The sequence below is a fragment of the Pongo pygmaeus genome, chromosome 2 (assembly GCF_028885625.2).
Source record: "Pongo pygmaeus isolate AG05252 chromosome 2, NHGRI_mPonPyg2-v2.0_pri, whole genome shotgun sequence".
Taxonomy (NCBI): domain Eukaryota; kingdom Metazoa; phylum Chordata; class Mammalia; order Primates; family Hominidae; genus Pongo; species Pongo pygmaeus.
Window position 1 is genome coordinate 167849 of NC_085930.1, and position 25489 is coordinate 193337.

Sequence of the window (25489 nt, forward strand, 5' to 3'; positions counted from 1 at the left end):
TATGGTTAGTACTTTTTGTATTCTGTTTAAGAAATTTTTGCCCATTTCTAGGTCGTGAAGCTGTTCTCAAAGTTTCCCACTTAAAGCCTTATTGGATTTGTTTCTAATATTATCCTCAATCCATCCAGAATTGATTTTTATCTGTGTTGGGTGAGGTAGGAGTCAAAGTGTCAAGGTACATTTTTCCCTTGCAGCGTTTATTCACTTTAAAATGTGCAGATATCAAATCTGCTGCTTAAGAAGAATAACACCAAAATAGCCACTTTTCTAAAATCAAGATGTACAATGACTATGATATGTTGTAGAAAAACATAATTTAAAATACTTTTCTAAAACCACTATATTTTAGAAGGAGAGGCAAATTCATTTTTAGTAATATTGCTAAATCCCTTTTAAACCTAGTAAATATCTGTTATGTCCCATTTTAAATATATACCCAATAGTCTAATTGTTTAAAAAGAAATTAGAGCTATACCTTTCTATCATTATCTTCTGCAGGCAAGTCTTTGCTGAAGCAGCTAAAACTAAGGCTAAATCCAGCCAAAAGGACAGCTTATTCACAGTATAAGAGAAATGATTATGGGAAGACATTTTAGACATTCAAAAAGAGAACACTCAACCACTCCAAGTCAGGGGGTTAATTTGTACATCTCCACCTCACTCTGGCCCACCAAGCGTAAGACAATGGTCCTCAAAGCCAGACTTCTTAAAGAAACTACTGATGGAAGTTATTTAATGATAGCATCTATGGTAAATATTGTTCAGGTACTATAATAGCCTCTTCTGTACCTTAGAGGATTCAACTGTACATTTGATTTGTCCCACTACACTAAGCTTTCTGAGGGCATCACTGCCTCTCATTCCGTCACCAAACCCCCGGTTCCTGCCTGGCTTAGTGCCTGGATATTCACGGTTTCAATAAATGAGTTCCTTTGAGAATTCCAAATTTTGTTTTTGAGACTGGAGATGCTCTATACTAGTTACAAAAAAAAACAAAACAAAACAAAACAAAAAAACCTGTTCTTAAATAAGTTTGTAAATTAGGACTGATGCTCTTTAAGCAAGCTTCATTTCCCTCTACTGAAAGTGGACAGAGCTGATGTGCTTTTGTTCTAGCAAGTAACTCTCTACCTTCTGGTTCATCCTTCTAAGTTGCAGTTTCCGAAGGAGAGCATTGTTCCGTGGCACACCTCAGGAAGTTGAATGAGCTTCCATTTAATTGAGAACATAAATAAGATTTCTCAAGTTTTGTAACAATATTAACTATACTTCTGGTTTATCAGAGTCAGATGCACTGTCTCCACTCTTTTGAATACAGAATGTTTCCATTTAACCCCTTCTAGAGCTTAATTTATTGCTGTTCTTCATCTACTGTGGTTGATGTGGACATCAGAAGAGGCATGGTGACCATAAGGTCTCTATAGTCTGTACAAGTGGCTACAAACTCACTGCCAACAGGGTCTAGACAGATGAAATAAAGGAGTGAATGGCCTAGGCATATGAAAAATAACAGCATAGCCATGATGATAAATGATAGCTGAGCTTCAGGACTGGGGGCATTGTGGAATGATAGGGCTGTGGCAAACTGGAGTGTGACTTTCTTTTTCAAAGGGGATAGCTGCTACTTAAGGACAACCACTTAGAAAACTGGCTTAGATTTCCTTTTTCCCTTGTGATTTTTTAAGAGAAGTTGGAAATTCGGAATTTATGTTAAGTTTCCAGATTTTGAGAACTTTAACACCTAATTTAAACATTTTTGAAGGAGAGTATAGCCCAGAACTATATAGTCCAAGAGGCCTGTGGGCTGATTCGGGTCCTGAGCCATCAATTCTAACTTCTCCTCCATGCCTCTATCAAATTCAACTACCCAAAAGCACAATATTCTTGGACTGTACACTAAATTCCTGGTTGTATTCTGTTTTATTTTGCTTCATAATAAATTATCACAAGCCTAGCAACTTAAAACAGCGCAGTTTCATCATCTCAGTTCCCATGGATCTGAAGTCTGGGCATTGCATGGCATGACTAAATTCTCTGCTCAGGGTCCCACCAGGCTGAAATTAAGGTGTTAGCTGGGAATACGTTTCTCATCTGGGGCTCACAGTTCTCTTCCAAGTGTACTAGTTGTTGGCAGAATTCAGTTCATTGCAGTTGTAAAACTGAGGTCCCCATTTTCCTGGTAACTGTTGGCCAGGGACTGCTGCAAGTTTCTAGAGGTGACTTGCAATGGCCCTGATAGGCAAGTTGCTACATAGATGTTTGCATTCTTCCAGGCCACCTGGCATGTGTCTCTCTTATTTCCAGTTCTGCAACCTGAGAAAACAATGTGCTTTTAATGGGCCTACCTGATTACTTCTGGCTTACACAGAAAAATCTCTCTTTTGCCATATATGTAATATAAAAGTAGTTAAAAATAAAACTGACAGGGAATCCTGGTAAGAAATACCCTAGAAGGCTGGGTGCAGTGGCTCACGCCTGTAATCCCATCACTTTGGGAGGCCCAGGTGAGTGGACCACCACAGGTCAGGAGTTCAAGACCAGCCTGGCAAATATGGTGAAACCCTGTCTCTAATAAAAATACAAAAATTAGCCGGGCATGTTGGTGTGCGCCTGTAATCCCAGCTACTTGGGAGGCTGAGACAGGAGAATTGCTTGAACCCGGGAGGCAGAGGTTGCAGTGAGCCAAGATCACGCCACTGTACTCCAGCCTGGTGACAGAGCGAGACTCCGTTAAAAAAAAAAAAAAAAGAAAAGAAAAATATCCTAGAAGCATTAAAAGATCACATACTAGAGGAAATTTTACAACTAAACACGCATTGGAAAAGTTAATCAAGAAAATAACAAGTTACCAGTTTCTTGATCACCAGTACTGCTGGGAGAGGGGGAATAAATTGGTACAGCCTTTTTGTTTAATTAGATTCCATTTGTCAGTTTTGGCTTTTGTTGCCATTGCTTTTGGTGTTTTAGTCATGAAGTCTTGGCCCATACCTATGTCCTGAATGGTATTGCCTAGGTTTTCTTCTAGGGTTTTTATGGTTTTAGGTCTTAGGTTTAAGTCTTTAATCCATCTTGAGTTAATTTTTGTATAAGGTGTGAGGAAGGGGCCCGGTTTCAGTTTTCTGCATATGGCTAGCTAGCCAGTTTTCCCAACAGCATTTATTAAATAGGGAACCCTTTCCCCATTGCTTGTTTTTGTCAGGTTTGTCAAAGATCAAATGGTTGTAGATGTGTAGTGTTATTTCTGAGGCCTCTGTTCTGTTCCATTGGTCTATATATCTGTTTTGGTACCAGTACCATGCTGTTTTGGTTGCTGTAGCCTTGTATAGTTTGAAGTCAGGTAGCGTGATGCCTCCAGCTTTGTTCTTTTTGCTTAGGAATGTCTTGGCTACATGGATTCTTTTTTGGTTCCATATGAAATTTAAAGTAGTTTTTTCTAGTTCTGTGAAGAAAGTCAATGGTAGCTTGATGGGGATGGCATTGAATCTATACATTTGGGCATTGTGGCCATTTTCATGATATTGATTCTTCCTATCCACGAGCATGGAATGTTTTTCCATTTGTATCCTCTCTTATTTTCTTTTTTTTTTTTTTTTTTTTGTAGGTGAAAAACTTTAATTGTACATACATTTCCTCATAATCAGTAAAAACTCCTCTTAACCCACATCATGGGTTAAAGAGAACATTGTCAGGGGGCCTTCACTTTTCTAAAAGGACATCATTTGTTAGGTCCTTTTTCCACGGTTTAGAATAAAATAGGCAATAACTAGAAATGTATCCCTCATAATAGGCTTTCTAGCAGATTCTACTGTAAAGGCTATCGTTACACAACAGACTTTATTTTTTATTTATTTATTTTTATTTATTTTTTATTTTATTATTATTATTATTATTATTATTATACTTTAGGTTTTATGGTACATGTGTGCAATGTGCAGGTAAGTTACATATGTATACATGTGCCATGCTGGTGCGCTGCACCCACTAGCATTAGGTATATCTCCCAATGCTATCCCTCCCCCCTCCCCCCACCCCACAACAGTCCCCGAAGTGTGATGTTCCCCTTCCTGTGTCCATGTGTTCTCATTGTTCAATTCCCACCTATGAGTGAGAATATGCGGTGTTTGGTTTTTTGTTCTTGCGATAGTTTACTGAGAATGATGATTTCCAATTTCATCCATGTCCCTACAAAGGACATGAACTCATCATTTTTTATGGCTGCATAGTATTCCATGGTGTATATGTGCCACATTTTCTTAATCCAGTCTATCATTGTTGGACATTTGGGCTGGTTCCAAGTCTTTGCTATTGTGAATAATGCCGCAGTAAACATACGTGTGCATGTGTCTTTATAGCAGCATGATTTATAGTCCTTTGGGTATATACCCAGTAATGGGATGGTTGGGTCGAATGGAATTTCTAGTTCTAGATCCCTGAGGAATCACCACACTGACTTCCACAAGGGTTGAACTAGTTTACAGTCCCACCAACAGTGTAAAAGTGTTCCTATTTCTCCACATCCTCTCCAGCACCTGTCGTTTCCTGACTTTTTAATGATTGCCATTCTAACTGGTGTGAGATGGTATCTCATTGTGGTTTTGATTTGCATTTCTCTGATGGCCAGTGATGGTGAGCATTTTTTCATGTGTTTTTTGGCTGCATAAATATCTTCTTTTGAGAAGTGTCTGTTCATGTCCTTTGCCCACTTTTTGATGGGGTTGTTTGTTTTTTTCTTGTAAATTTGTTGGAGTTCATTGTAGATTCTGGATATTAGCCCTTTGTCAGATGAGTAGGTTGCAAAAATTTTCTCCCATTTTGTAGGTTGCCTGTTCACTCTGATGGTAGTTTCCTTTGCTGTGCAGAAGCTCTTTAGTTTAATTAGATCCCATTTGTCAATTTTGGCTTTTGTTGCCATTGCTTTTGGTGTTTTAGACATGAAGTCCTTGCCCATGCCTATGTCCTGAATGGTAATGCCTAGGTTTTCTTCTAGGGTTTTTATGGTTTTAGGTCTAACATTTAAGTCTTTAATCCATCTTGAATTGATTTTTGTATAAGGTGTAAGGAAGGGATCCAGTTTCAGCTTTCTACATATGGCTAGCCAGTTTTCCCAGCACCGTTTATTAAATAGGGAATCCTTTCCCCATTTCTTGTTTTTGTCAGGTTTGTCAAAGATCAGATAGTTGTAGATATGTGGCATTATTTCTTGAGCAGTGGTTTGTAGTTCTCCTTGAAGAGGTCCTTCACATCCCTTGTAAGTTATATTCCTAGGTATTTTATTCTCTTTGTAGCAATTGTGAATGGGAGTTCTCTCATGATTTGGCTCTCTGTCTGTTATTGGTGTATAGGAATGCTTGTGATTTTTTCACATTGATTTTGTATGCTGAGACTTTGCTGAAGTTGTCTATCAGCTTAAGGAGATTTTGGGCTGAGACAATGGGGTTTTCTCAATATACAGTCATGTCATCTGCAAACAAACACAATTTTACTTCCTCGCTTCCTGTTTGAATACCCCTTATTTCTTTCTCTTGCCTGATTGCCCTGACCAGAACTTCCAATACTATGTTAATAGGAGTGGTGAGAGAGGGCATCCTTTTCTTGTGCAGGTTTCAAAGGGAATGCTTCCAGTTTTTGCCCATTCAGTATGATACTGGCTGTGGGTTTGTCATAAATAGCTCTTATTATTTTGAGATATACTGATTTTGAACTTTTTAAAGCAATTTTATTCCTAAGTTTTTTAACTTTTTTGATGCTATTATGGATGGAGTTTTAAAAATTTCATTTCAGATTGCACTAGCATATATGGAAATGCAGTTGATTTTTGTCTATGGATCCTGTGACTTAGCTAAGTTTCTTTTTTTTTTTTTTTTTTTCTTTTATTATTATTATTATTATTATCATTATTATACTTTAGGTTTTATGGTACATGTGCGCAATGTGCAGGTAAGTTACATATGTATACATGTGCCATGCTGGTGCGCTGCAGCCACCAACTTGTCATCTAGCCTTAGGTATATCTCCTAAAGCTATCCCTCCCCCCTCCTCCCACCCCACAACAGTCCCCAAAGTGTGATGTTCCCCTTCCTGTGTCCATGTGTTCTCATTGTTCAATTCCCACCTATGAGTGAGAATATGCGGTGTTTGGTTTTTTGTTCTTGCGATAGTTTACTGAGAATGATGATTTCCAGTTTCATCCATGTCCCTACAAAGGACGTGAACTCATCATTTTTTATGGCTGCATAGTATTCCATGGTGTATATGTGCCACATTTTCTTAATCCAGTCTATCATTGTTGGACATTTGGGTTGGTTCCAAGTCTTTGCTATTGTGAATAATGCTGCAATAAACATACGTGTGCATGTGTCTTTATAGCAGCATGATTTATAGTCCTTTGGGTATATACCCAGTAATGGGATGGCTGGGTCGAATGGAATTTCTAGTTCTAGATCCCTGAGGAATCGCCACACTGACTTCCACAAGGGTTGAACTAGTTTACAGTCCCACCAACAGTGTAAAAGTGTTCCTATTTCTCCACATCCTCTCCAGCACCTGTTGTTTCCTGACTTTTTAATGATTGCCATTCTAACTGGTGTGAGATGGTATCTCATTGTGGTTTTGATTTGCATTTCTCTGATGGCCAGTGATGATGAGCATTTTTTCATGTGTTTTTTGGCTGCATAAATGTCTTCTTTTGAGAAGTGTCTGTTCATGTCCTTTGCCCACTTTTTGATGGGGTTGTTTGTTTTTTTCTTGTAAATTTGTTGGAGTTCATTGTAGATTCTGGATATTAGCCCTTTGTCAGATGAGTAGGTTGCGAAAATTTTCTCCCATTTTGTAGGTTGCCTGTTCACTCTGATGGTAGTTTCCTTTGCTGTGCAGAAGCTCTTTAGTTTAATTAGATCCCATTTGTCAATTTTGGCTTTTGTTGCCATTGCTTTTGGTGTTTTAGACATGAAGTCCTTGCCCATGCCTATGTCCTGAATGTAGTCAAGACCCATCAGTGTGCTGTATTCAGGAAACCCATCTCACGTGCAGAGACACACATAGGCTCAAAATAAAAGGATGGAGGAAGATCTACCAAGCAAATGGAAAACAAAAAAAGGCAGGGGTTGCAATCCTAGTCTCTGATAAAACAGACTTTAAACCAACAAAGATCAAAAGAGACAAAGAAGGCCATTACATAATGGTAAAGGGATTAATTCAACAAGAAGAGCTAACTATCCTAAATATATATGCACCCAATACAGGAGCACCCAGATTCATAAAGCAAGTCCTGAGTGACCTACAAAGAGACTTAGACTCCCACACATTAATAATGGGAGACTTTAACACCCCACTGTCAACATTAGACAGATCAACGAGACAGAAAGTCAACAAGGATACCCAGGAATTGAACTCAGCTCTGCACCAAGCAGACCTAATAGACATCTACAGAACTCTCCACCCCAAATCAACAGAATATACATTTTTTTCAGCACCACACCACACCTATTCCAAAATTGACCATATACTTGGAAGTAAAGATCTCCTCAATAAATGTAAAAGAACAGAAATTGTAACAAACTGTCTCTCAGATCACAGTGCAATCAAGCTAGAACTCAGGATTAAGAATCTCACTCAAAACCGCTCAACTACGTGGAAACTGAACAACCTGCTCCTGAATGACTACTGGGTACATAACGAAATGAAGGCAGAAATAAAGATGTTCTTTGAAACCAACGAGAACAAAGACACAACATACCAGAATCTCTGGGATGCATTCAAAGCAGTGTGTAGAGGGAAATTTATAGCACTAAATGCCCACAAGAGAAAGCAGGAAAGATCCAAAATTGACACCCTAACATCACAATTAAAAGAACTAGAAAAGCAAGAGCAAACACATTCAAAAGCTAGCAGAAGGCAAGAAATAACTAAAATCAGAGCAGAACTGAAGGAAATAGAGACACAAAAAACCCTTCAAAAAATCAATGAATCCAGGAGCTGGTTTTTTGAAAGGATCAACAAAATTGATAGACCGCTAGCAAGATTAATAAAGAAAAAAAGAGAGAAGAATCAAATAGATGCAATAAAAAATGATAAAGGGGATATCACCACCGATCCCACAGAAATACAAACTACCATCAGAGAATATTACAAACACCTCTATGCAAATAAACTAGAAAATCTAGAAGAAATGGATAAATTCCTCAACACATACACCCTCCCAAGACTAAACCAGGAAGAAGTTGAATCTCTGAATAGATCAATAACAGGAGCTGAAATTGTGGCAATAATCAATAGCTTACCAACCAAAAAAAGTCCAGGACCAGATGGGTTCACAGCCGAATTCTACCAGAGGTACAAGGAGGAGCTGGTACCATTCCTTCTGAAACTATTCCAATCAATAGAAAAAGAGGGAATCCTCCCTAACTCATTTTATGAGGCCAGCATCATCCTGATACCAAAGCCTGGCAGAGACACAACAAAAAAAGAGAATTTTAGACCAATATCCTTGATGAACATTGATGCAAAAATCCTCAATAAGATACTGGCAAACAGAATCCAGCAGCACATCAAAAAGCTTATCCACCATGATCAAGTGGGCTTCATCCCTGGGATGCAAGGCTGGTTCAATATACGCAAATCAATAAATGTAATCCAGCATATAAACAGAACCAAAGACAAAAACCACATGATTATCTCAATAGATGCAGAAAAGGCCTTTGACAAAATTCAACAACCTTCATGCTAAAAACTCTCAATAAATTAGGAATTGATGGGACGTATCTCAAAATAATAAGAGCTATTTATGACAAACCCACAGCCAATATCGTACTGAATGGGCAAAAACTGGAAGCATTCCCTTTGAAAACTGGCACAAGACAGGGATGCCCTCTCTCGCCACTTCTATTCAACATAGTTTTGGAAGTTCTGGCCAGGGCAATAAGGCAGGAGAAGGAAATCAAGGGTATTCAATTAGGAAAAGAGGAAGTCAAATTGTCCTTGTTTGCAGATGACATGATAGTATATCTAGAAAACCCCATTGTCTCAGCCCAAAATCTCCTTAAGCTGATAAGCAACTTCAGCAAAGTCTCAGGATACAAAATCAATGTGCAAAAATCACAAGCATTCTTATACATCAATAACAGACAAACAGAGAGCCAAATCATGAGTGAACTCCCATTCACAATTGCTTCAAAGAGAATAAAATACCTAGGAATCCAGCTTACAAGGGACATGAAGGACCTCTTCAAGGAGAACTACAAACCACTGCTCAAGGAAATAAAAGAGGATACAAACAAATGGAAGAACATTCCATGCTCATGGGTAGGAAGAATCAATATCATGAAAATGGCCATCCTTCCCAAGGTAATTTACAGATTCAATGCCATCCCCATCAAGCTACCAATGACTTTCTTCACAGAATTGGAAAAAACTACTTTAAAGTTCATATGGAACCAAAAAAGAGCCCGCATCGCCAAGTCAATCCTAAGCCAAAAGAACAAAGCTGGAGGCATCACACTACCTGACTTCAAACTATACTACAAGGCTACGGTAACCAAAACAGCATGGTACTGGTACCAAAACAGAGATATAGATCAATGGAACAGAACAGAGCCGTCAGAAATAATGCCACATATCTACAAGTATCTGATCTTTGACAAACCTGACAAAAACAAGAAATGGGGAAAGGATTCCCTATTTAATAAATGGTGCTGGGAAAACTGGCTAGCCATATGTAGAAAGCTGAAACTGGATCCCTTCCTTACACCTTATACAAAAATCAATTCAAGATGGATTAAAGACTTAAATGTTAGACCTAAAACCATAAAAACCCTAGAAGCTAAGTTTCTTTACTAGTTCTAGAGAGGTTTGGTTTGGTTTTGTTTGTCAATTCCTTAGAATTCACTACTCATAAGATCAAGTATCATCCTTGAAAATAATATCCTTGGAAGTCCACATTACTCTTATTCAAGTGATGTTGCCATAGCTTAAAACATTTTTGGAAGTCCTTATTCAGGCTTTCTTACTACAAGCTCATAAGAAAATCAATTTTTATTATTTATTAGTGTGTGTCTTGCTTTAATTTTTCTTCTTCTTCCTTTTTATCTTAGTATCTTAGATCTGTACTGAGGATATGTTGTTTTTTATATATCTGATAGACCAAGCTTGTCCAACCTGTGGCCTGCAGGCTGCATGTGGCCCAGGACAGCTTTGAATGCCGCCCAACAGAAATTCATAAGCTTTCTTAAAACATTATGAGTTTTTTTGTGATTTATTTATTTATGTTTGTTTATTGGTTGATTGATTGATTGTGCCCAAAAGCTGTCATTAGTGTTAATGCATTTTATGTGTGGCCCAAGATAAGTCTTTTTCCACTGTGGCCCAGGGAGGCCAAAAGATGAGGCACCCCTGTGATAGACATTAAAGGATGAAATTTAGGCACACAGTTTTATATATACATCTGACATTCAAGGAAAAAGCTGTGGATGGAAGGTTAAGCTTGTGAGTTGTCAGATCATAGTTAAAGCCATGGGATCAGATATGATCACCTAAAGAGATTAACTAGAAATCCAACAACCCTCAGAAGTAAAATTGAGTAGGTCCAAAAAAAGGCTTGAGGGATGACCTGAGGCTGGAATCTAAGGGATTTGAGGGAAGCACGTTAAGAATACTACTAATTAACCATCAATTCATTTGTGAGCCACCTGCCTGGATGAAATATTTTATTAATTATTTTTTTAGTCCCTCATTATTGTTTTGAAAGAGTATACATGTCTTTCACAGGAAATCAATCTTTATAAGTTCAGTGATGCATGTACTGCTTTTCCTTTTGAATCATTTGAATAGATATTACTTGTCATTTTTTTCCTCAAGAGCAATATGATTTGTAATCATTAAACATTTTAGTCATTATTCTATACTAATTTAATAGCCAGCTTGGTATATTATTCTGATTCTGTTATCTACATTGCAAATATTATTGACTTCATGAGAGTCACACCAAATAATCTGCTTTTCTTTCATTCCTAGGCAAATACTGTGGTCTGGGGTTGCAGATGAACCATTCAATTGAATCAAAAGGCAATGAAATCACATTGCTGTTCATGAGTGGAATCCATGTTTCTGGACGCGGATTTTTGGCCTCATACTCTGTTATAGATAAACAAGGTAATTTTCACCTTATGCAATGGCTCCTACAGTTTGTAATATCTAACAACAAAAATAAAATGCTTTTTTTAAGTACCTGTTTTCTGAAATTGGAATAGAGCAGAAAGACTGAACAATTAATAGCACATATATAAATTTGACAAATAAGGTGAGATCAGTTTCAAAGTTCCAAAAATAAAAGTACGTAAACATTACTTCCCTTTCCTTAGTAAAGGAAATACTGCTGAAATACTGATTTGTTTTATTTTTATAAGATAGGAACACGGGCTATAATAACTTTTTTTTTTTTTGAGACAGAGTTTTCCTCTTGTTGCCCAGGCTGGAGTGCAGTGGTGCGATCTCGGCTCACCACAACCTCCACCTCCTGGGTTCAAGCGATTCTCCTGTCCCAGCCTCCCGAGTAGCTGGGATTACAGGCATGCACCACCATGCCCAGCTAATTTTGTATTTTTAGTAGAGATGGGGTTTCTACATGTTGGCCAGGCTGGTCTCGAACTCCTGACCCCAGGTGATCCGCCTGGCTCGGCCTTCCAAAGTGCTGGGATTACAGGTGTGAGCTACTGCACCCGGCCTATAATAACATTTTTAAAATTTATAAATTATTGAAATGTTTTATATCAATTTAAAACATTATTATTCACAGTTTACCACTTCATAGTGTTGTGTTAAAGACCATACTACCATTATTTTCAAAGAATAAGATCTCACATCCCCAGGAGTACCTGAGGAGTGCTGAGACAGCATGAAATAAACATGGGGTATTTCTAAATTGCTAATGTTTAGGAGGAAAATGTGATGTAAAGGGGGAAAATTAAAAACAAGGTTATTCAGATGCTGGTGAGGTTGTGGAGAAAAAGGAACAGTATACACTGTTTGTGGGAGTGTAAGTCAGTTCAGCCGTTGTGGAAGACGGTGTGGCAATTCCTCAAAGACCTAAAGACAGAAATACCATTCAACCCAGCAATCCCATTACTGGATATATACCCAAAGGAATATAAATTATTCTGTCATAAAGACATATGCATGTGTATGTTCATTGCACAGCTGTTCAATAGCAAAGACTTAGACTCACCTTAAATGCCCATCAGTGATAGACTGGATAAAGAAAGTTTTGTACATATATACCATGGAATACTATGCAGCCATGAAAAAGAACGAGATGTTCTTTGCAGGGACATGGATGGAGCTGGAAGCCCTTATCTTTAGCAAACTAATTAATGCAGGAACAGAAAACCAAATACTGCATGTTTTCACTTATAAGTAGGAGCTAAATTATGAAAACACATGGACATATACAGGGGAACAACACACACTGAGGCTTTTGGGAGGGTGGGAGGTGGGAGAGCATCAGGAGAAATAACTAATGGACACCAGGCTTAATACCTGGATGATAAAATAATCTGTAAAACAAGCCCCCATGACGCAAGCTTACTTATGGAACAAACCTGCACAAGTACCCCAAACTTAAAAGTTTAAAAACAAAAGATTATTAAATAGAATAGAATCCAAAATTTACCTGAATCTCTAAGATAAAATGCAAGACCTGCATGAACTCTCTCATGTGTTTTAGCTGCTGTGGGATGTGTTCATTTCCCCCTGCTATATAGGGGTACCATGATGAGAAAGTTTAATAAATGTTGCTAGTACAAGAATATGTCAAAACAATCATTTAAATTTTTAAAAGTTGATTATTTTGATATTCAGCATTGAATTAAGTTACCACTTAAAAGTTTAAATTGGCTTTTACTTCATATTGTATAAATGAGGAGATTCTCAAGAACCTCCTAGTTGTGAGAATGATGGGCACTGGGAATTATAGGGGAAAGCAAGCGATTCCTCCTCAGCCATGGTGGGCTTGAGATAAACATGATACGTCTTATTGGAAGTTTCATATAGAAAGTGATAGAGGAGAGAACTGTTCTGTGTGGAGGAACCTGCCTTTCCTTAGTTTATAAGCAATAGGGCAAGGTGTGAAGGCTAACAAAATCTTTCATAGTAAATGAGAAGGAAAATTCATTTGGATGAAATAATAGAAAAGAACTAGAAACATTATGCCAAATGAACAATTAATATTTTCGACAGAACCAGGAAAACTTAGTCATTGTGATGTTGTGGAAAGGACTCTTGGTATCCCTGGAATAAGCAGTGTGATGTGGAAAGGACTCTTGGTATCCCTGCCTCTGCCACGTGCTAGCTGGCTAACCTCTGGCCAGTCATTTCACTGCTGTGAGTTGTATCTTTGAATGGATTGGTTGTGAGGACTGAATCTAATAAAAACATGTGTACTGTTTGCAGGCTCATGACATAGAGACACATACAATGTTAGTTTCCCCCCTTCTGCCACTGTACACGTGCATACACATGTTCCCCACCCCACCGCCGAAAAAGTAACCTGGAGAACACAAGTGAGATGATGATGGGTTACCGTCCTTTAAGTTTTAATTATTGAAAGTCTTGGGTTGATAGGTGAGAGAATAGAAAATAAAGTTAATTTGCTTCTTATTTTCATTAAGTTTCTTAATCTTAATATCAGGTTAAAATATTTATTTTGATTCATATTTTTGCTTTTCTCTGTTATTTATCAAGTTGAAGGTTTCTGGAAAATAAGTATCCTGTTTTTTTTAAAAAAATGTTCTCATATTAGATATTTAAATTATGAGGCTTTTTGGCCCACAGAAACCTTAATGTCCTGCATTAAATTTACTTAAGAATTGGCTATGACCTCAGATAAAAGAATCAGTATGTTGTGTAGCTTACAAACCTCTCTACCAAATTTCAAATCGCTATATTCTATTTTAGATGAATCTTAGCTTCCAAAGACTTTTGAAACAACCACCTTAATCAAGAATTTCTTGATACTAAAACTTTCCAAAGTCATAATTATCTTGGGAAATCTCATTTAACAGCTCCTGAAATCTTACTGTTTTTTGCATGTCTTTATCCCATCCATCAAGCATTTGTTTTATCTGAACTAGAATGAATTGCCTGAACTATATTCAAGAGAACACTGGTTGAATTTCTTATTACTTCTTCTTGAGTGGCTTTTTGATCACAATTTCTTATAATGACTCATTCATTTGAAGGTTGCTTGGCTTTGGTTGAGGTCCTCAGTGTATTTTTATCCAGGAAACTTAACTGCCACAATGAATTCCATAAATATTTTCAAGGAGCCTAGCTACATGTCCCTAGCCTAGAAGTCTAGTTGAAGATTTAAGAGTATTTGGGAATGAAAAGATTGTGAAAAATATTGCTTCATCAGCTACTTCATTTGTTAGGCTCTCAAGATGACTTGTGTTATAGTATGTGTCGTTGATAGAGTCATGATTTTGCGTGAGATAGACTAATTCTCATTACCTTGTGCAAGAGCCCATTATAAAAATCTATTCCTTTTGATTCCTTATTTCCTGCCCTGTACTTGGCACCAAGGAAACAGCAGTAGATAAGACACAATCACACCTTCATGGGACTTGCAGTATAGGGTTGGAAAAAGACGTTAAACGAATACTTAATTGCAACTATGAAATAAAGTATGGTGAAAGAATCACCAAATGATAGGGGCCAGAGGTGTGTGGGGAGTGGAAGATTGATAAAAAGCAGAGTTTTCCTGAGGAAGTCACTTTTAAGCTGAGAAGTGAAGGATTAGAGTTTCCAGGCAGACAAGGAAGGAAAAACATTCTACAGAAGGGAACAGCAGGTGCAAAAACCTGATGATAGAGAAGAGCTCTGGGAGAACTGGAAAAGAAAGCCAGAGTAGCTGGAGTAGATTGGGCTGGGGGAGAGTAGGCTTCATTTTTCTGAACCTTATAGAAAATGTAAGCGTTGGAGCTTTTTCCTAAGAGTGCATGGAAGCTGTTAAGAAGAGAGAAGTGGTGTGACTGGATTTATGTTTTTGCTTATGCAGTTTTCCCTGCTCTGTGAAGAGCGGGTCAAATAAAAGTAAGAATAAATGTAGAGAGGCCCATTAAGAGGCTGTCCGAGGAGCCAAAGCAGAGATGATTGAATTAAGAGGTCTCGTTATAAATGTAACTAGAATTATGCCAGTTTGTAAAGACTGTAGAGTCAGACATATCTTCTATAGGGAACATTTCAATGAATTAGAGTTTATCTTGGTGGAATTTAAGCTCTAGGAAGAGTCTTTGAGCATTAGGAAGCCCTCTTGGGTAAAGCTCTGAACTACAGTAATGCCCAGGTTGTATCTTGTGCTCTCTACCTGGAGTCCTCTTCCACTTTCGTTTCTAGTTTTCATTAAATTTTTAATAAAGCTTTTTTCCCCCTCTCTGCTATTTTTAATGATCTTTGAGCAATAGTTTTCAGCTTTTTTCATTACCAGTTATCTTTTTCCATTTTCACCTATAAACCTCATTTTTGAAAGATAGTGAAAGGAAAAGTTCCCATTTCCTCAAGCAATTTGATATATAGAAATAGGAATCAAGACTTCCAACAACTACGAGAGGACTAATATTTCTACTCTAAAGTAGCATAATCTCAACAAATTTCAACCGTTCCACAGAAGCAGCCACTAAATACTTCCTTATACAAACAACCACATCTATAGTCCTCATAATAGGTATTCTCTCTAATAGTCTATTCTCCAGACAGTGAACTATAATAAATACTGTTAATCAGTTTTCATCTACCACAGCCAGACTTTCTGAAAATTTGAACATGTATGTGGACCTTTGTGGTATCTTGGGCTTTTATATTGGCAACCCCTGTTTAGAAGTTCTATAGAAACTCCTGAGTTACTGCTGGTGTTACTGAGTGAGGCAGAACCTACCACACTAAGGTCCAGACTCAGGTAACTTGGATCTTTTAATTTAGTATAATAATAAATGTGGCCAGGCGTGGTGGTTCACGCTTGTAATCCCAGCACTTTGGGAGGCTGAGGCGGGTGGGTCATCTGAGGTCAGTAGTTCAAGACAAGCCTGGCCAGCATGATGAAAACCTGTCTTTACTAAAAATATAAAAAATTAGCTGGGCGTGGTGGTGGGTGCCTGTAATCCCAGCTACTCAGGAGGCTGAGGCAGGAGAATCATTTGTACCCGGGAGGCGGAGGTTGCAGTGAGCCAAGATTGCATTACTGCACTCCAACCTGGGCAATAAGAATGAAACTCTGTCCCAAAATAATAATAATAATAATAATAAATGGTACTGACATTTTATTCTGAAAAGTAGATTTAAAAACAGCAGTTGTCATTGGAATTGAAAAATAAAATGAATTTTATAGATGATCTAAATTTCTGTTTTTGAATCTGTTCAACAATGACCAGTTTCTAGGAGGAACTGGACATTTGTAGAATGGTTCTGGGTGATGATTTTTTTAAGTTGTAGTTAGAAAACAGTGAACTCAAAAGAAATATATACATTTGCATTGAAAGCTTCAAGTCCTTCAAGACAGCATTTATTCATATGTACCATAATTGGGGTGTGTGTGTGTACATGCATGACTGCAAAGTGGTGATCCTGGTATTCTTTTTGGAGAACATGAAATTGTCACTTAAAACATAATACTGAATCTTACTACTTTAGATTTCACCAACTTGGAATTTTGTAGTGGTCAGTCTAAAGTTTGCCTTTATTTTGGAGGGCAGAAATAGTAAATAGTTTAAAATTTCATGTGTAATAATGTAGATATTAATATAGTTCCTAATTGGAATGCATAAACACATGTTCATTCATTGTCTGCCACCCCTTAGAATGTGATGACAGTGCACTTAAGACTTGTGAACAGCTGAGCCTGGAAAATATTCCCATTTCACAAGATTATCATTGCTATATGATGGATTATTTTTAGAATTAACACCAATAGTATAAAAAATATTTGCTGCATTTTTAATCACATCATTTTTGCAAATATTTGCCATTTTTTCATGCTTACATCAGATTATATCAGTTTGTAAATGAAACACAGGGCTGACTAGATAATTCCTTTCTAGCAGAGTCCAAATTTGTGTAACCGGTTATTTTTTTCCTGCATGGAATGTTTTCGGCTTTGAAAATAGAGTGTGAATTCCTTAGATTGTTTGCCTTCTTAACTGTACAGTAATTTTATAGAATCTGTTTTGTTTCCAGTACTACAATTGGCTAGGTTCCTATTTGTTATTTTTATATTGGGTTCCAAATTTTGGTTCCTGTATCTGGCAAACATTTTAAAACTCTGATACTATTAAACTTAGTAAGATTTTATTAATGAAGTTTCAGTTTACATTCCTATCTTTAGATATGCTTTTATTTCCACACAAATGAGTATGTATAATGTTTGTATGTATAATATAATTAACACGCAGAAGAATATTTGTAGTTTGGTGTCAATTTGTAGAACAAAGGTGCTGACGAACAAAGTGTTACCAATTTTGCAGAGAAAGAGAAATTAAACACTTAATCTGTTAAGATGGTGTTAACCGGAAGAGGCAATTCACATTACAGGATAGAGTTTATTCCAAGCTGTTAGATAAACCTGAAGAGCATCTTAATGATTTTAATGTTTTCTATGTTTTCAATTTTTTTGGCATATTAGGAGTGCTGAGGAGAGACTACATATGTGTTTGTGCTGTCCTGTGCTGTACAGTGGCACTGTCCTTCACTGTTGATAAATACTAATGTATTTATTAGCTTCCTAGATACTGTGTAGGTCACAAAATAATTATGCTATATTTTAATGTTTTGTATTCATTTTTTAGTGTATGGAGATTTAGATAAGGAGTTTGATTTGATCCAGTTAACCATATGTAGCTTATAGCCTGTTTGACTACATAGTTTATTGCTTAGGCAACTGAGCTATGCTTTATATCATCCATAAGAAAGCATTAATTATTTTCATCTGAGAAAATTTTTTCCGGGCTTCTACTGTGGACTCTGCTTTCATAGATGACATTGTTATATTCCTAAGAGAAACATAAGGTTTAGTGTCCACTCTCAGTATGTAAAAGGAGAGAAGAGGTAAAATACCTAGTATAGTGTCTGGTACTTAGTAAATGTTAATTGGCTCTGAATCACTATAAATTATGTTGTACTATACTATATATGTAAATTTCTCTAACAGAATTGCAGATGCTAAAAATCAATGCCAGATTCCTATAATAGAGGCAAGGAATTGTCTCCTGACAATAATATTGTCAGGAGAATTTAGCAGAAGACCAGGCTTATCCTACATCCTTTAGCGCTTGAACAGAGTAGCTGTTCGTATATCTACGATGCAAGGCTATTGACAAGATGAGAATTATGAAAGCAAGACCACATATTGTTTAAGGCTCTTGGAAATTGGTTATTTAAATAATTTTAGATCACATAAGAGAGAAGAATGTATAGGTGTACATTTTCTTGTTTCTGTGTATATTTTCTTATTTCTAGTAAATAATACAGTAACTTAGGAATAGTACTTCTGTGCTTTCTTTTTTGAGACGGAGTCTTGCTCTGTCACTCGGGCTGGAGTACAGTGGCACGATCTCAGCTCACTGCAGCCTCCGCCTCCCGGGTTCAAGCGATTCTCCTGCCTCAGCCTCCCAAGTAGCTGGGACTACAGGCACACACCACCATGCCCGGCTAATTTGTTGTATTTTTTTTTTTTTTTTTGGTAGAGACGGTGTTTCACCGTGTTAGCCAGGATGGTCTCGATCTCCTGACCTCATGATCCACCTGCCTCGGCCTCCCAAAGCGCTGGGATTACAGGCATGAGCCACCGTGCCTGGCCACTTTCTTGAGTTAGAATAAATATAGGCACTTGAGTTCAACTGTGCAAAAATGTTTACAGCAAATATAGTTGGCTTTATACCAACTATATTGTGGTAAGTGATGGCTACTGACACTACTGAGGGTCTTTTTCCAATTCAGTCTAGAATACAAAACAGTATTAATTGAAGGAAAATCTAAATAAATATATTTTGCAACCCTACAATCTCAGAAATAGCCAACACTGTCAATCAAATATATTTCTATGATAGTGACCAATGTGCTGATATTTTTTGATTCATTTGTTAACATAAAATATATTTTCATGGTATTATATATGGGTCAACATAAGATTTCAAGTTTAAATATTTCATGCAACAGTTACAAAGTTCTCTAGCCTTTGCAGTTATTATGTGTCAAAAATGTTTTTAATTGTACTTTATTTTTTTTTAATGTATATATCAGTTATGGCAGATAATATAGCTAACTAAGTTTGCAGCTGTCTTAGAAAATCTGATGTTGGTGTCTTCAGAAAACCTGACATTCCTCAGGCTGTTCTTGATTATTGACTTGCCTTCACATTTGTATTCTCTCCTGCTCTTTCTCACAATCACATTATCCTGCCTTCAGAGCCCCATCTGAGATCTGCCTCCTCTGGACAGCCCTCTAGGATTAGGGAAGGCAGGTAATGGGGAAGGATAGAAACTCTTTTTACAGATACTATGGTTATACTTCCTTTGGGTTAAACTCTACTGTGAAGACTAGTGTATATTCAACACTGAAGATGTTCTTTTGGGGGCTATACAGAAAAAGAGGGAATACCAGTTTGCTTCAGCAGAATCCCTGAGGGCATTCTGTTTACTACTGCCATCGCTGTATCTACAACACTCAAATGAAGTGTACCATATATGTGATACTTCGTGCAGTAATGTGTTAATAGTCATTTGTATGTATTGTTTGATTAAAATTACCAGAATAAAATTCTATGCAGAGGCTGTCAGTTTAAAACGTAGCAAATACCAGGCATGGTGGCTCACACGTGTCTTCTCAACAGTTTGGGAGGTTGACGTGGGAGGATTACTTGAGGCTGGGAGTTCCAGACCAGAAAGGTAGTGAGACCCCCATCTTTACCAACAATTTAAAAAATTAGTTGGGTGTAGTGGCACACGCCTGTAGTTTTAGCTACTTGGGAGGCTGAGGTGGAGGATTGCTTGAGACCAGGAACTTGAGGCTGCAGTGAGCTAGGATCATGCCACTGCACTCTAGCCTGGGTGACAGAGCAAGGAAAAAGAAATGTAAATTATATACTGCCCGGTACTTTGAACATATCACTGATTTTTCTAGTATTATAGGACACATCGAAGTAGATCCAGCAAGATAAGTGTTTTCTCAGTATTTATTATAGGCTAAGCACTTCACATGTAATAAGTTCATCTTTTAAGTTGCTCAGTCCAGAAACTTTAGTGTATTTTTGACTCCTCTTTTTTTCTCAAGCTTCATATTCAGCTGCCAATTCTTCGAATATATATATACATGTACCAGAATCTGACTACATCTTAACAGCTCTACCACTACCGCTCTATTTCAGGTTCCAACTTTTACCTCAATTACGGCAATAAATTTCTTACCTTTGTTTTTGCCGTTTTTCCCCTTCAGTCTACTCTGAATTCAGTGGTCAGTTTCATCTCACTCTACCAACTATCCTTATCTTCAAGATGCTCTAGCATTCAGCTTCCCATTACTCATCTGACTTCATCTTTTACTTGTCTACTGTGGCCTCAAACATGCTGAGCACATTTCCATACGGGGCCTTTGATTCCCACTGCCTATTCTCAGATTCAAATACCTCACACCTCACTCCCTCACCGATTTTAGAGTTTTACTTAAATGTCGTCTTCACAGTGATGCCTGATCTGACCACTGTACTTAAAATTGTAACTCCCTAACTTTTTAAAACTTCCTTGTTCTCATTATTTTTCTAAAGTACAATACACATTCTAACACAGTATTTTTTTCTTACTAACATTGTCTTTTACCTCCCCCACCCCACCCAGAGGTATACTCCCTATATGAAGGAATTTTTATCTGGTTGTTCTTTGTTTTATCTCTGGTGCCTAGAATGACACCTGGTCATAATACATGCTTATTAAATATAAGCTGAATGAATAAATGAACAAACTGCCAGCCCTGGCTCTTTTACTAGGCTTTATTTCACCCAACAATACAGATATGCTACATATGAAAGGACATTGTTATTCTATGATAGTTTCTTTTTATTTTATAACAGTCTTACTAAGTTATAATTCACACACCATACAATTCACTTATTTAAAATATACAATTCGGGGGGTTGGTGAAGGTGACCAACTAAAAACAGCTAGTGTGTGCCGCCTTCATGGAAAGAAATAGAAGGGGCAAGTAAATATAGCACTTCAACTGGAACACCCAGGTACACAAACTGGGATTCATCAAGAAAACAACTCAACTCACAGAGAATGGAAAAAAGCAAAGCAGGACAACCACCCACTCAGGAGTGATACAGGGCCAGAGGAGCCTCCCCCGCCCAGGGAAGTGGTGCTGGAAAATCCGAGGTGACTGGGGACCAGAGCAGGCCCCTAATTTACTGCAGTAGTCATGGAAAAGTGGCCAGACTGTTTCTTACATGGGTCCCCACTCCCATATCTCCTCACTGGGCAGGTCCTCCAGGCTTGGGTTTCCAGCCTCCCTTCACTAGGACTTTGGAGCCAGTAGCAGCTCTGCAGCAACCTGGGACGGAGCTCCCAGTGGAAGGGTGGTGTTTCCATCTTCCCTGCCTTGCAACCCTCACCTTTGCTGTTTCCAGGCTCTGGAGAGTCCATGGGACTGAAGGCTGGTCTGAACCCCCAGCACAGTACTCATCTCACAGAGAAGTGGTCAGACAGTTCTCCATGTAGATCCTGGTCCTCACTTCTCCTCACTGGACAGGGCTGCGTGACCTGGGACTCCAGCACAACCACTGTGCCCCCACCTGACCACTTCAATTAGAGACAGCCCAGCAGTTAAAGAAACACCCATACACAGAGATGAGAAAGAACTAACACAAGAACTTCAGCAATTCAAATGGCCAGAGTGTCTTATGTCCTCCTAACAATTGCACTAGTTCACCAGTGAGGGTTCTTAACCAGGCTGAGTTGGCTGAAATGACAGAAATACAATTCAGAATATGCACAGGAATGAAGAGCATCGAGGTTCAGGAGAATGGCAAAACCCAATTCAAGGAAACTAAGAATTAACAATGAAACAATACAGGAGCTGACAGATAAAATAGCCAGTGCAAAAAAGAATCTAACTGACCTGATAAAGCTGAAAAACACACTACAAGAATTTCACAACCCAGTTGCAAGTATTAACAGCAGAATAGACCAAGCTGAGGAAAGAATCTTGGAACTTGAAGACTGGCTCTCTGAAATAAGAAAGTCAGACAAAAGTAACGAAAAAAATAATGAAAAGGAATGAATAAAACCTCTAAGAAATAAGGGATTAAATAAAGAGGCCAAATCTGCAAATCATTGATATCCCTGAATTGGATGGGGAGAAAGCAAACAACTTGGAAAACATATTTCAGGATATCATCCATGAAAACTTACCCAGCCTCGCTAGAGAGGCCAACAGTCAAATTCAGGAAATACAGAGAACCCCTGCAAGATTCTACACAAGATCTCTCCAAGTCACATAATCATCAGATTTTCCAATGTCTAAATAAAAGAATGTTGAGGGCAGCTAGAGAGAAAGGGCAGGTCACCAACAAAGGGAACCCCATCAGGCTAGCAACATACCTCTCAGCTGAAACCCTGCAAACTGGAAGAGATTGGGGACCTATATTTGACATTCTTAAAGGAAAAAAATCTTCAAGAATTTCATAACCAGCCAAACTAAGCTTCCTCAGCAAAGGAGAAATAAGATTCTTTTCAGATAAGCAAATGCTAAGCGAGTTCATTACCACCAGACCCACCTTTCAAGACATCTTGAAGCTAGCACTAAATATGGAAAAGAAAAACCATTAAAACACCACTAGGAAAATACACTCAAGTACACACACCAGTGACACTATAAAGGATCCACACAAACGAGCCAGCATAATAATCAGCCAACAACACAATGACAGGATCATATGCACACATATCAATACTAACCTTGAATGTAAATAGCCCAAATGCCCTATTTAAAAAGGCATAGAGTGACAAGCTGAATAAAAAAGCAAGACCCAATGATATGCCATCTTCAGGAACCCATCTCACATGCAGTGACATCCATAGGCTCAAAATAAAGGGATGGAGGAAAATCTAACAAGCAAATGGAAGTCAGAAAAATGCAGGCATTGCAACCCTAATTTCAGACAAAACAGACTTTAAACCAACAAAGCTCAAAAAAAGACAAGGGCATTACCTAATGTAAGGCATTCAATTCAACAAGAAGACCTAACTATTCTAAATATATATGCACTCAACACAGGAGCACCCAGATTCATAAAGCAAGTTCTTAGAAACCTAAAAAGAGACTTAGGCTCCCACACAATAATAGTGGGAGACTTTAACACTCCACTGACAGTATTAGACAGATCATCTAAGCAGAAAATTAACAAAGATATTCAGGACCTAAACTCAACACTGGACCAAATGTATTTGATAGACCTCTACAGAACTCTCTACCCAAAGCCAACAGAAAATACATTCTTCTGATCGCCACATGACACATACTCTAAAAATGACCACATAATCGGACATAAAACAATCAGCAGATGCAAAAGAACCAAAACCGTACCAGACACACTCTCAGACCACAGTGCAATAAAAATAGAAATCAAAACTAAAAAAAAATGGCTAAAACCATGCAATTACATGGAAATGCTCCAGAATAACTTTGGAGTAAATAATGAAATTAAGGCAAAAATCAAGAAGTTCTTTGAAACTAATGAGAACAAAGATACAACATTCCAGAATCTCTGGGACGCAGCTAAGGCATTGTTACAAGAGAAATTTATAGCACTAAATGCTCACATAAAAAAGTTAGATCTCAAATTAACCTAACATCACAACTAAAAGAACTAGAAAAGTAAGAGCAAACCAACCCTAAAGCTAGCAGAATATGTATAACCAAAATCAGCTCAACCTGAAGGACAGTGAGATGCAGAAAAACATTCAAAAGGTCAACAAATCAAGGAATTGGTTTTTTGAAAAAAATTAATGATAGGCCACTAGCTAGATTAATAAAGAAGAGGGAAGGGCCAAGAGCAGTGGCTCATGCCTGTAATCACAGCACTTTGGAGGCCAAGGTGGGTGGATCACTTGAGGTCAGGAGTTGGTGATGAGCCTGGCCGACATGATGAAACCCCGTCTCTACTAAAAATACCAAAAAAAAAAAAAAAAAAAAAAAATTAGCTCGGCATGGTGGCGTGTGCCTGTAATCCCAGCTACCCGGGAGGCGGAGGTTGCAGTGAGCCAAGATCACGCCACTGCACTGCACTCCAGCCTGGGCAACAGAGCAAGACTCCATCTCAAAAAAAAAAAAAAAAAATTACTAGCATTTCTATACACCAAAAACAGTCAAGCCAAGAGCCAAATCAAGAACACAATCCCATTCACAATTGCTACAAAAAGAATAAAATACCTAGGAATGCAGCTAATCAGGGAGGTGAATGATCTCTACAACAGGAATTACAAAACACTGCTCAAAGAAATCAGAGGTGACACAAACAAATGGAAAAACATGCCATGCTCATGAATTGGAGGAATCATTATCATAAAAGTGGCCATTCTGCCCAAAGCGATGTACAGATTCAATGAAATTGCCATCAAACTTCCAATGACATTCTTCACAGAACTAGAAAAAAACTACTTTAGAATTCATATGGAAACAAAAAGGAGCCCAAATAGCCAAGGCAATCTTAAACAAAAAGAAAAAAGCTGGAGGAATCATATTACCTGACTTCAAACTGTACTGCAGGGCTACAGTAACCAAAACAGCATGGTACTGGTACAAAAATAGGTGTGTAGACCAATAGAACAGAATAGAGAGCACAGAAATAAGGCCACATATCTGCAACCACCTAATCATTGACAAAGCTAACAAAAATAAACAATGTAGAAAGGACTGCCTATTTAATAAATGGTGCTGGGATAACTGGCTAGCCATATGCAGAAGATTGAAGCTGGACCCCTTCCTTATACCATATACAAAAATCAACTCAAGATAGATTAAACACTTAAATGTAAATCTCAAAACTATAAAAACCCTGGAAGACAATGTAGGCAATAGCATTCTGGTCATAGGAACTGGCAAAGATTTCATGATGAAGACACCAAAAGCAATCACAGCAAAAGCAAAAATTGACAAATAGGATCTAATTAAAATTAAGAGCTTCTGTACAGCAAAAGAAACTATCAACAGAGTAAACAGACAACCTACAGAATGGGGAGAAAATATTTGCAAAGGTCTGATATCCAACATCGATAAGGAACTTAAGTTTACAAGAAAAAAGAAACGTTAAAAAGCAGGTAAAGAACATGAGCAGACACTTTTCCAAAGAAGACACACATGTGGCCAATAAGCATAAGAAAAAAAGCTCAATATCATTAGAGAAATACAAATCAAAACCACAATGAGATACCATCTCATACCAGTCAGAATGGCTATTGTT

General features: G+C 37.8%; 1 protein-coding gene across 1 annotated transcript in view; it reads left to right on the top strand.

Moving 5' to 3' along the window:
• The window catches only part of DCBLD2 (discoidin, CUB and LCCL domain containing 2), a 106096-nt gene that overhangs the window by 46699 nt on the left and 33908 nt on the right, over positions 1-25489 (top strand). The window contains exon 3 of the mRNA XM_054480022.2: positions 11008-11145. Within this exon, the coding sequence (XP_054335997.1) occupies positions 11008-11145 (138 nt within the window). The remainder of the gene's footprint in view (positions 1-11007; positions 11146-25489) is intronic.